The sequence below is a fragment of the Ochotona princeps genome, chromosome 15, assembly GCF_030435755.1.
Source record: "Ochotona princeps isolate mOchPri1 chromosome 15, mOchPri1.hap1, whole genome shotgun sequence".
Lineage (NCBI taxonomy): Eukaryota > Metazoa > Chordata > Mammalia > Lagomorpha > Ochotonidae > Ochotona > Ochotona princeps.
The window spans coordinates 7,930,345-7,942,828 of NC_080846.1; the positions used below are offsets into that span (position 1 = coordinate 7,930,345).

Here is a 12,484-nt window from a genome sequence, read left to right on the forward strand (position 1 = left end):
TCTGTTTTCTTGCTTAGGAGTAAGCCGACCAGTGGCTGATGCAGTGGGGCTCCCTGGAAGGCTCCCTCTGCAGTGCTCAGGTTGGCACACTCTCCCCACTGAAGGAATGCAGAGGCTGGCATATGGCAGTGTCACAGCGGCATTGAATGTTCTCCTGCTAGAGAGAAACGTGTACAGCTCCTCCTGTGCGTCAGACTGTGAGCCTTGTCGGAGAGTCCAGGGCTGTGCAGCGAGGATGCCTTTGGTTTCTTAATGTGAGACTCACGTCGCTGTGAAACAGACTTTTTCCTTACATGACTTTGATGATTGGAATGAAAAATTGTTTCCTCCTGCTTTTTTCCTTTTTTTTTTAAGATAGGGCAGTGTGGACATGTAGGAGCATGAACAGAAGAGATTGCATGCCTCTGGCGTGTGTGTGTGTGAGTGTGAGCGAGCGCGCACCCAGGCAACACAGAAGAATTCACTTTCTGATCAAACTGTTTGCCAAATTTTTAAAATTACGCTCACGCTGAAAAGGCATGTCCACAGTGGGAGCTTAAGAACTCTCCCTGGGGCCCGGTGCGGTGGCCTAGTGGCTGAAGTCCTTGATCATTGGTTAAGAATGAGTAATAAGCGTTTCAAGGAGTTTGAGAAGACAATAATATTTCTTACTGGTGTGATTTTGGTATGGTTATTTAGGATAAAGTCTGTGGAGGACAGGTGAGTGGCCATCTATCTGTGGCATAAAAGGAACAGTTTATAGAACATTAAAATTTGTCTCTCTCTCTTTTAAAGTTAGGAAAGGCTATCTCCATTTCAGGCTTAGGAATTCTTACTCTTTTGTATTTAAATGAAGTAGTCCTGCCTTCCAGGGAAGCAGAGAGGTTCTGAATAGAGAGAAAGAAAAGGTTTGGGTGAGGCCAAGAACACCTGCCCCACCTCTCTCCGTTTAAATAGCTGACAGTTTCCTGTGGGAGGCGAGAGAGGGCATTGGAGGCTCTCCTGCAGAAGGCACACAGGTAGTGTGAAAGAAAGGGAAAAGCGGCTTCAGTTCTACTTGCCAGAAATGAGGAGCTCCGCCTGAGCAGGTGACTAAGACCCTCCGGAGCACTCCCTGGCCGCGTTAGGTAGAGTGCTGCACCTTGTCACTCTGGGGGATTTGCCTGGAGTGAGCCTCACAGACCTTACTTGGAGATTTTGTAAACAGCAGAGAGGTGTTTGAACACGTCTAGGGAGAATCCAGGACTTGGAGGCAGCTGGATGGCAGTAGGCCTCTTGGTGTGGGGGGCTGGGGGATGACATGTGTGTACATGCGTAGGTTATTTGTTTGAGAGGGAAAGTGGTAGTGATAGAGAGCTCTGCCTTCACTTTCCTCCCCAAATGGCTGAAGTGGCCAGGCCTGAGCCAGCGCCAAAGCCAGAGCTAGGAAGGCAGTCCTCCTCTGCATGTGGGAGATAGGAACCCAGGTACTCAGACACTATTGCTGTCTCACCAGCAGGAAGCTGGAGTCACAGAGCCAGGAGCTGCACCCACTATTCTGGTGTGGGACACAGGCATCTTAGCTCCCAGGCTAACCACCCGCTCAGTTTGTTTCGGGTTTTGTTTTACCCGAGTTAAAGAAGTATACTATTACTGCACACAGTAATTCTTTGGGAGTGTATCACCGGAGACACCAAAAATAGGGACGCAAAGACCAGTTCTACCCTGAAAGATTGGGCAAAAGAGAAAAGATTGTTCTGGCAATACCTGTCATGGTAACCAACAGAAGTTAGGTACAAACTCCAGACCCCACAGAGGTGAGTGGCAGAGCCCCGTTATGCTGGGGTGGACTTTGGGATTTGAAAGTGGGTAAAGAGCATAGGCCCTGGGACATAGTGGACTGAAGTTTGCTTGGTATATGGGAGAAACTTAATAGATGTTTATAGTGAATTAAATATTAGAAATGTAATTATGAGGAGTATGGTGGCGGTTTACAGAGCTGTATGATTTGATCCAATCACAGTTCCAGTAGGCATATCCTGTCCATATTTTTTTTTAAGGAAACAAAAACTAGACACGTGGAAGTGCCGTGATGATAGTAGTTGTAGATCCGGAATTTCAGTGCAGACTTGGTGACGGCTGTGTCTTATGCCTTGTAGAGTGTGTGTCTGCTCAGAGCCCAGGATCCATTTGACTTTCAAACCTTGTCCTTGCCCCCTTCACAAGGATGGCTGTGTTTATCTGAATGAGGGTGGCAGTAATAAAAAGGATGAAAAGTTCTATTGGAGAGCTAAGTTTTCCGTGTTGTAAACCCCTCGTAAGAATTCCTGGTGGTGAGCTGCCGGAGGGGATAGTGGGGCTGGCCGTGCCCTGCAGGAAGGGACGGAGGCTCCGAGCAGGTTCTGTGTGTGTGCTTGGCTTCTGCAAGGGGCTCCAGAAGTGGAACACAGGGGAAGCTTGGCTCCCCAGCCCTGAGCTTGGAGGGCAGAGTTTTTGATTGCTTCATCCATGTTCAAAGAATTCATTTTAGACTAATTTATGTCTAGCACTAGAAACTGGTGCTGGTGGTTTATTACGAACCCCACCCATCTCTGTCTTTTGCAATAATCTTTGTGAGTGGTGATTGTGTTTCTAGAAGTAGAATGACAGAGAGTGATTCCCTGAAGGCAAATCCGGAGAGTGTGCTGTACACTTCAGTTCAGACACTTGGGGCTGGGAACTCCCAGAGAGAGAGAGAGAGAGAGAGAGAGAGAGAGAGAGAGAGAGAGAGAGGAGAGAGGGTAGGGAGAAGGGGAGGGAGGGAGGGAGGGAGAGAGGGAGGAGAGAGAACAACAGAACAGTCAGCTGGAGAGGAGGGGGGAGGAGAGCAGTCTTTTTTTCCCTATATTTTTAAACTTAAGTGATTTTGGGGGCTCTCCCTACCCTGACCTTTGCCCCCCATTCTGGCACCTCCTTTCCTGCGGGTCACTGAAGTGCCTTTTTGCAGCCCAGGATCAACGGACCGCTGAGTTGGAGCAGCCGGGCCTGACATGATGTACCTCTGGGTGAGTACACAGTGCCGGGGGTGAGGCTTGCAGTTGCTCATATAAGGAGTGGAAAGCCGCGAGGCTCTGCTCCCGCACCAGCGGCCTTCCCCACGGAGCACGGACTGCCACAGCCTCCTCGCCTGCTCACAGGTGTTAGGATTTAAAACCTCACAGTGATGTGACTTTTTTTTTAAATGTTGTTTATCTTGGTAGACTCAGGCGCAGGGCTGAGCTCCCAGCTCACTGGCCTCCCCTGGGCTTGGTAGGATTGGAAAAGGCAAGTGGTGCAGGTGAAGTGAGCTGGCTGCCTGTGAGCTTGGGCTCCCTGGTGGGTCAGAGTCCACCTGTGTTTTGTTTTGGGGTGCTGACCTTGATAATCAAGCCATGTCTTTAGATCTTAGAATTAATAGGTGACATGATTCTTAATTAGGAATAAGCTTTTGTCTAATAATTTTATTATCCTTTGCGGAAAGTGGTCTTGCGAAGTCAAGTCCTTGTTGTTATTAAAACTCTATGAGGGGAGTAATTAAGTCACCAGGAGTGACTTACCCACAGTTTGAAACCAAGTCTGGAGTGGCTTGAATAGTAATAACCAGACATAAAACATTTTATGTATGCAAGGAACTTAACACATACCTTACATTTTTGTAATTTGCTGTGGACTGTGCCATTATTGTACAGGTTGGAGAGGATTCTAAGTGATGAGATGTGATCATTTGCAGGAGAATGTCAGGAAAAACGGCATGGAAATATTCCCTCTGTCCCCTCCCCTGTGGCATCTCTAGTTCTGTGCAAAGATGGCGGTGTCTCTTGCGCAGACAGCTGTTGTGTGTTGCTAAGGGAGTCTGCTGGATGTGCTGCCCTTGGCCACTAGCCAGCCTTTGGAAGTTTCTCTTTGCCCTTTACCCTTTGGCCCAAATGTCTGGAGTTGCAGGAACCTACTTGGCTCAGGCAGGCTAAATTTATAAATATCGAAAGGCAGAATCTGAAGTTGGTTTGTGGAGATGGAGCTTGGTTAAGAGAGAGACAGAGAGCGAGAGATGGAGTTGGGAGGAGCTACTTCTCTTCCTTCTCAATTTGTATTTGAATATGACCTTGAGATGTAATTTCCTCCCTCTATTGATTTATTTTTGTAGCACTGTGTTTGTAAGAACTCAGAAGGATTTTTCTGACCCACTAATGTGCCCTAGCAGCTTTCACCTCCTGGTGAGCTGGTCACATGTCTGTGGCTCCTCCACTGTGGGGGTGGGATTATTGAGCATTGTGTATCAGGAGGGTAGGCTGTTGTGTCTTTTGATTTGCTTGGAAACCAGTGGAATCAATCTCTTCACCCATTTATACTTGATGAAAGCAGACAATGGCAATCTTAGTTGCTTGTTTTGTGCTTAGATGTGTAGTATTTGTGTCAATCCCCGGACTTCTGAGCCCAGAAAGAGTTTCCCAACTGATAGGAGACTTGGTCAATTGAGACACAGGTAGCACATGACAACCGGCCATGCCATAGCCCTCAGGCAGCTAGGCACAGCGAGGGCCTAGTGTACCCCGTGCACCCTCATTTGTTTGCCACTTTGTGTCATAGAAATGTTACTGTTTTCTGTGTGGGCCACCACACTTGAAAGTGTGAGCACCACTGTAGAGGTTGGAAGGCTCTAGCTCTTTGTAATCTGTGTCTGAGATTGTTGAGTTCAGTGAGGATTCCAAAAGGAGCAATGGCTGCCTAACCCACAGAAACATTAAGGGAACTCCAGGTGGTCGGGCATCAAGTGGGAGGCACTGAGGGGCCGCTGTGAAGAGCATATGTTACACAGGGGACGGGAGATGAGTCCTGCAGCTCAGGGTTAGCTGGTGCCAGCTGTGCTACTTGGGGCAGTCATTTGGCTGTTCTGAGCCTGTTTTCACACCCAGAAGAAACTGTAATTGGATGGAACCTCTTATCATTCTGAAATTCTGTGTAATAAATTTTAGGAGCAATAGCTATGCCTGCAGGATGCCTAATAATGGAGGTGTGTTGATGTCTGACCATGTGAAAGCCATGAAGCGTATGTCACCTCCATGCCCTGCTTGCTTTGGTGCTAGAAGTGAGTCAAACACTGCCCGAGGGGCACAGTCGGTTAAAACCGCTGCTTGTGAGACCAAGGTGGGAACCCCAGTTTGAGTCTTGCCTGTCCACTTCCTGTTCAGCTTCCTGATAATGCACCTGGTAAGGCAGTGTGTGATGGCCCATGTGGGAAACCCAAATGAGGTCCCTGGCTCCTGACTGCACCGTGGCTGCTGTGACTGTCGGGGAGTACACCAGTGGGTGGAAGAGTGCTTTCTTCCAAACAAGCAAACAAGCAAGTAAGCAGAGAAAATGGATTTTGTTTTAAAAGATGCCAGCTATCCTGGTGGAGGCATTTCTGAACAGTGTTTCGTTGTTAGTGTGTTTGAGTGGTGTTGACCTTCGAGCCTGTGGAACTGAAGAGGGAAGGTTACAGCTCACGCAGTGCCGTGTTGTGTGTCATCCAGGGCAACTTGTTTGCTCTCGTGGGTCTCGAACTCGAGGTGAAATGCCATCATGTGCTGTTTACGGACTGCCTTGCCACGTCTTCCCTGCCCCTGAGTTCTCCTTGTTGGTGAACTTGGCAACATTAATGGCTGCATAGGATACTGCAGAGAATCTGGGTTTTAGAGACTTCGTCCAACTTCCATCTCTACCATATCCACTTGAGTGGCCCCAGCACCTAACTCAGCCGCAGCATTTTCATTTGTCACAGAGGGAGAAGAAATGTCTGCTATGCTTGCTTGTTATTAAGGTTTGAGACAATCTGTGAAACAGCTCAGTGTAGTATGTGACAACCCATAGATGCGCAGCCAGTATGGTGCAAGCCAGCTTTGTGCCTTGGCGTTTGCCTGGACTGCTTACACCCAGGCTGTTTGTCATATTGAGGATGTCTTTGAATTCACAGGAGAGAACTTTGACAAGCACAAACTACATTTACTTGAAGTATTTCCCCTTTGTTGCTATTTGAGGTACTTAGGGATCCCTCACGAAAGTTGTCCTGTGCTGTTGCCTTTGTTTGGGAAGAGTGTGTACTACTGTTAAGTATTCATTATGTCATTGATTCTCTTCTTCTTTTCATCCTCCAAAATGGAAAGAGAAGAAGACAGACAGACAGATCCCGTGCTCAGGGAACTTACTCATTTGCTGATTATACAACTTAGAGTCAGCAAGCAGACACCTGCGCGGCGGCCTTGCTTCCCCAGAAGGCTGGCGGGCTTCATGCGGCTGCCACCAGGCTCTCTATGTGCTTGACTCCTAGATTTCATTTCCAACTGTGTGTTTTGTTTTGTTTTGTCTTTTAAATATTATTCTGTCGTCTTAATAAATCAGTTCAGCCTGCACTTAATGAATGCAGCTAATGGGTATAGCCAGCTGTTGGAAATATAATGATTAAAGCTGTCTTATGTCCGTAACACATGTGTGACACAGTGGTGGGGATTGTGTGTGTGTGCAGGGAGACTGGTGTCTGTGTGCTGCTGCTCAGTGAAGAACGGGCTTGTATCTGTTGTCATTTCATCCTCATCACTCTGCTGAGGGCTGAGTATCATCCTCTTTAGACACGTGACAGGAGAGGAGAAGAAGTGACAGCTAGAAACTCAATCCATCCCTTTAAAACTATGGCTCTTACTTTCTCAATATCCTTGTTTGGGGAGAAGCTTTTTTTTTTAAGGATTATGATTTTAAATAGGCTGAATTACAGAAAGAGGGAGATGCACATAGAGAGAGGCCTTGCCTCTTCTGGTGCACTCCCCAGATGACTGCGGTGGCCACGGCTGGGCTAGGCAAAGCCAGGAACTTCACCTAGGTTTCCCAGGTGAGTGGCGCATGCCCAAGTACTTGAACTGTCTTTGTTTCCATAGGCACAGTGGCAGAAAGCTGGGTAGAAAGTGGAACAGCCAGGATTCAAGCTGGCGCTCATACGGGGTGTCAGCATCACAGGTTGAGCCCGCTGTGCCGCAGTGCCAGCTCTTGATGCGTTTCAACTGTGTGTTGAATGGTAATGTATCTGTTAGGCATGTGCCACACAGAGTCTTCAACACACCTGTGGGATTAGGGGTCATGTTCATTTTACAGAGGAGGAAGCAGAAACTTCAGTAACTTGCTATAGTCAGTGCAGAATTGGCCATAGGGTTTGCACCAGGGTCCAGGGAGCTCAAAGACATCACCATATTCCCATTTTCACTTGTTCAGTAACTCAGAGTTCTTTACTGCTGCCCCAAAGAGCTGGAGTAGAGAAACAAAAATCAGGAGACTGGAATTCTTATTTCCTGAGCCAAATTATGTAACTATATATGTTAAATTTTCAGGCTGTAGAAATGGTGTAATAAAAACATTCATGGAGGGCCCAGCACAGTAGCTTAGTGGCTAAAGTACTCACCTTGCACCTGCCAGGATCCCATATGGGTGCCAGTTCTAATCCCGCAGCCCTGCTTTCCTTCCAGCTCCCTGCTTGTGGCCTGGGAAAGCAGTCAAGAATGGCCCAAAATCTTGGGACCCTACACCTGAGTGGGAGACCTGGAAGAGGCTCCAGGCTCCTGGCTTCAGGTTAGCTGAACTCTGGCCGTTGCCACTGCTTGGGGAGTGAATCAGTGGATGGAAGATCTTCTCTGTCTCTCCTCCTCTCTGTATGTCTGACTTTGCAATTAATAAAAAAAAAATCTTTAAAAACATTCGTGAACGATCTTAGAATAAGGTGTTAGCAGCCATTTTAGAAACAAAGTAGTGAGTGACTAGTGGCTTTGTGAAACTTGGAAATCCTGAATTGTGAGTTCGAAAGCAGCTTTGAGTTTCGGTTTTGCCATTTTTTTGTGTCTAGCTTTCCTGAGTACTAGTTTATCTTCAAATTCAGATGAACAGGTTATTGAGATAATTTATATAAGGAAGTTTTGGAGACTATTTTGGGCCAAGCAGATATAAGGTAGTAACTTTAACAAGAAAACTTTGCAGGTTACAAGTGGGTTAATCTTGTGCTCACTTTTTATCACTGTTTTGCCATTTTAATTGGTCTATGCAATTAGAGAGGTAGGCTTAATAGTAAATTGAATTATCACAAAATGTAGCAACTGTTCAGATAACATTTAGTGCCCGATACTGTGAATAGGTACTTGGCAGTGAAAAGTCATTAAAAGATTTTAAGAAGGATTGGGAGTGGGACAAGGTGGAGTTTATAATTAGGTTTTATAAAGCTGTCTACATAGATAAGAAGAGCAGCAAAGCTCAGAGGAAAGTTAGGCGATTGTTGCCAGTGAGTCCCAGGAGTGCTGTCCACAGCCTGGGCTGCAGAGTGGGAGGGGCTGTGGGAGAAGTGCCCAGGATGGCACTGACACGTGTGATCATGATGTGGGGAGGGAAAGAGAGGGATCAGAACTTTGCCTTTTGTCTGGTAGCTTGAAGATGTTTGAGAGGTGGCTCTAGCTTGTGCCTGCTGCTGGCTCACAGGGGACCCACTGCATGGAGGGCAGAAACAGTTCAAAACGCATGAGGCTCTTCACCAGCCCCAAAAGTCTGCTGGCAGATGGGAGCTGAGAAAGACAGGCAGTGCTCGGACAGGCCATTCAAGAAGAGGATGACTCAGAGGCGGAGCGAGAGCTCGGGCACTGGAGGGGAATCCTGGAGTTACTTCCCAGCCCTTAGGCCTAATTGAGAAGCTTCGTGTGTTTGCCCTGCTAGGTTTTGCAGTCACTGTGGAGCAGTGATTGGCTTGTGTCTCCTGTTTCCTGTCTCCCTTTTTAAGAAAAGATTGTGACATTTGGTGATTAAAACAGGTTTTAGGGCCTGGCATGACAGCCTGGTGGCTAAATCTTTGCCTTGCATGCTCTGGGATCTCGTATGGGCACCAGCTCGTGTCCAGGCTGCTCCACTTCCCTTCCAGCTCCCTGTTTGAAACCTGGAAAAGCAGTTGAGGATGGCCCAAAGCCTTGGGACCCTGTACCCATATGGGAGACTCAGAAGAAGCTCCTGGCTTCGGATTGGCTCAGGTCTGGCTGTTGCAGCCAGTTGGGGAGTGAGCCAGCAGATGGAAGATCTTTCTGTCTCTCCTCTCTGTAAAATCCGACTTTCCAAGAAAAGTACATGTGTAGGAAAAAAAAAAGGTTGCAAGTGAGAAAAGTATCCCAGTACCATATCATCTGGGCTGGGCGCCCAGCATGCCAACTGGTAAGTCATCCACTTGTAGTGGGTTTTGGTCCTGTAAGAACATGGACGAGGTGGGTGGGAGAGGGTTTCCCACTGCCATGTGTGCTGGCCTGCTCTCAGCAGTGTCGGTTCCCCCAGTGCTGCTGAGCAGCTTCGTTCCTTGCGGTCAGGCCTGTGTGCTAGCTCCTGTCACAGTCACCTTTTTTGTGACGTGGGTCCAGCCATTCCCTCCTGTCTGGACTGTTGGTTTTTCTTTCCTGATGGTGTTAGTCCTGTCAGCATGCATTTTTGCTGTTTGTGTGCCTGTTTAAAATCAGATTCTTGATCTCATTTGTCGGCCTGCTATTGCTAAATTTCTTGTTTTTTTTTTAATATTTATTTTATTTTTATTGTAAAGTCAGATATACATAGAGGAGGAGAGACAGATCTTCCATATGTTGATTCATTCCCAATCTGAAGCTAGGAGCCAGGAGCCCAGAGCTTCCTTCTGGTCTCCCATGGTCTCCCATGCGGGTGCAGGGTGGCCTTGGGCCATCCTTTACTGCTTTGCCAGGCCACAAGCAGGGAGCTGGATGGGAAACAGGGCTGCCGGGATTAGAACCAGTGCCCATATGGGATCCTGGTGCATTCTAGATGAGGACTTAAGGGGCTTGGCTACTGGGCCAGGCCCTAAATTTTTTGTCTTTTGAATAGGGTTGTTTATATTGCTCACACTGATTTTTTTTCTTGTTCTCTCTACCGCCCCCCCCCCCCCCAAATTCATGTGCTGAAACCCACATCAAGGTTAGCAGGAGCCTCCAAGCTGCTAAATCTAGTGGTTGGGTCTGAGCCCCATTGTCCGTGAGCTGTCTGTGCTCTTGGCCTTGAGGCCTTGTATCTTGGCTGATACGTTGACGTATCACCTCCTCAGTAGTGCATGTGCTTAGATACTCGATGTCCAGGGCCTTGGGGTGCCTAGATTTTCTTCCTACCTAGCTGGACATCTGTCCCAAGAGCCGGGTGTTCTGGACCAAATCAGGACCTCTCTTCCTGATTGTCTTCCTTGGTGGTTTCATTCATTATTACACCTTTAACTCTCAGTTAACTGGGAAAACCATTTAAAATGGTTCATCATCTGGGTTTAGCCGTCCCTTTTGCTTTTTATATTAAGTCTTCTTATTTCTAGTGTAAGGAATGAGAATAATGGGTAATGAAAAGCACACGTTAGAAATGAAAAATATGGGCCCGGCGGCGTGGCTTAGCTGCTAAAGTCCTTGCCTTGAATGCGCCAGGATCCCATATGGGCGCTGGTCCTAATCCCGGCAGCTTTACTTCCCATCCAGCTCCCTGTTTGTGGCCTGGGAAAGCAGTCGAGGACGGCCCAATGCTTTGCGATCCTGCACCTGTGTGGAAGACCTGGAGGAAGTTCCTGGCTCCTGGCTCTGAATGGGCACAGCACCGGCCATTGCGGCTCACTTGGGGAGTGAATCATCGGACGGAAGATCTTCCTCTCTGTCTCTCCTCCTCTCTGTATATCTGACTTTATAATAAAAATAAATAAATCTTTAAAAAAAAAGAAATGAAAAATACATTTATTAAAGATTTATTTTTATTTGAAAGACAAATTTACAGAGAGGAGAGACCAAGAGATCTTCCGTCTGCTTGTTCATACCTCAAAAGGCCACCGTGGCGAAAGCTAAGCCACTCTGAAGCCAGGACCTTCCCCTGTCTCGGTCACTCATATGGGCACAGGGGTCCAAGGACTTGAACCATTCTCCACTGCCTTGCCAGGTCCTAAGCAGAGAGCTGGATTGGAAGTTTGCAAGTAGAACAACCAATGCAATTGATTGCCTAATTAACTAACTATAATATATATGTAATATTCACACCAAGTGACTATAACTTGTATTTATATATATATCAATATATTGTATTTATATAGATTGTATTTATATAAATAAATATATATATATATATATACACAAACACACACCTCATGGAGGTTTTTATTTTAATGATTTTTTTTTTAAGTGGAAAGTCAGATATCCAGAGAGGAGGAGAGACAGAGAGGAAGATCTTCCATCCATTGATTCACTCTCCAAGTGACTGCAATGGCTGGAGCTGCGCCGATTTGAAGCCAGGAGCCAGAAACTTCCTCCAGGTCTCCCACTCAGGTGCAGGGTCCCAAGGCATTGGGCTCTCCTTGACTGCCTCCCAGACCACAAGCAAGGAGCTGGATGGGAAACGGGGTCTCTGGTGCATGAATTAGCACCCATATGGGATCCCTGTGCATGCAAGGCAAGGACTTTGGCTGCTAGGCTACCATGCTGGGCCCTTTAGGTGCTTTTTTAAAGCAGGGGATTTTGAGTCTATTAATAGCTGAAGGAATACATTGAACTGAAATGACTGTTAATAGTTTTTCTTGGGGCACATGGAACTGTTGAATCTTTGAAATCCACGTGATATATGTTTTTGATTTTTCTTCTGCTTTCAATGCCAGTGTTTCTAATGGTGCCAGCTAAGGCACATCTCCCTGAGTAGTAGATCTTCCTGAGTTGCCCACTCCAGAGTTGTTCTGAAGTTGTCATAGGCTCTAGCTATGGACAGAACCTGTTCTGCTTTCGGCCTGTGCTCTGTTCTTGCTTGTTCAGTAGACCTGGAGGTTCTGAGAGTCTGAACAATATTCCCTGTCACTGACACACATGGACTACCCATATTTTCATTTCCTGTTTCTTGTTTTTGAAATAATGTATATTTGAAAAGGCAACTTGTTTGTTAAAAACTTATTTGAAAGACAGAGTAACAGACAGGGGCATAGAGTCTTCCATCTGCCACCTCACTCTCCAAGATGCTCAACAATAGCTGGGGGTGACCCAGTCAGAAGCTAGGAACCTCATACTCCATCTGGTCTCACATATGCGTGACAGGTCCCTAAGTGCTGGAGCCTGCTGCCTTCCCGTGATGGGACGGAGCTGGATCTGAACTGAAGTACCCAGGACTCAGACTGCATTCTAGGGTGGGATGCAGGTATACCCACGCCAGCTGCCCTAAAAGCCAGCCTGGTGAAGTTTATTGCATCCAACAGACCATATCTGTCCTAAAAACTGTGATTCTGGATTCCTGATATAGCTCCAGTAGTTACTAACTTAGCATTACATTTGGTTCTTTTTTTTCTACTTGAAGATTTGTTCAAAACCTTTGACAATTTTCTTGAAGAGTAGATCCAATCTTTACTCCATAGTTACAAAATTGCTTTTATTTCTAGATTTATAAACTATTCAACATGATAAATCCAAGCAGTGTTTCAGTTCCCACAGCCTTTGTTTTGTTCTGCTTATCTTGCAGG

General features: G+C 46.7%; 1 protein-coding gene across 10 annotated transcripts in view; it reads left to right on the forward strand.

Annotated features, from left to right (window-relative positions):
* The window catches only part of RBFOX2 (RNA binding fox-1 homolog 2), a 250,143-nt gene that overhangs the window by 113,720 nt on the left and 123,939 nt on the right, over positions 1-12,484 (forward strand). The window contains exon 3 of one of the 10 annotated variants that reach the window (XM_058673328.1): positions 2,945-3,002. The exons of 8 other annotated variants lie outside the window; for them this stretch is intronic. In XM_058673328.1, the coding sequence (XP_058529311.1) occupies positions 2,988-3,002 (15 nt within the window). In that variant the 5' untranslated portion in view covers positions 2,945-2,987. Of the gene's footprint in view, positions 1-2,784; positions 3,003-12,484 lie in introns of those variants that run through there. One more of the 10 variants, XM_058673327.1, reaches the window with a different exon arrangement.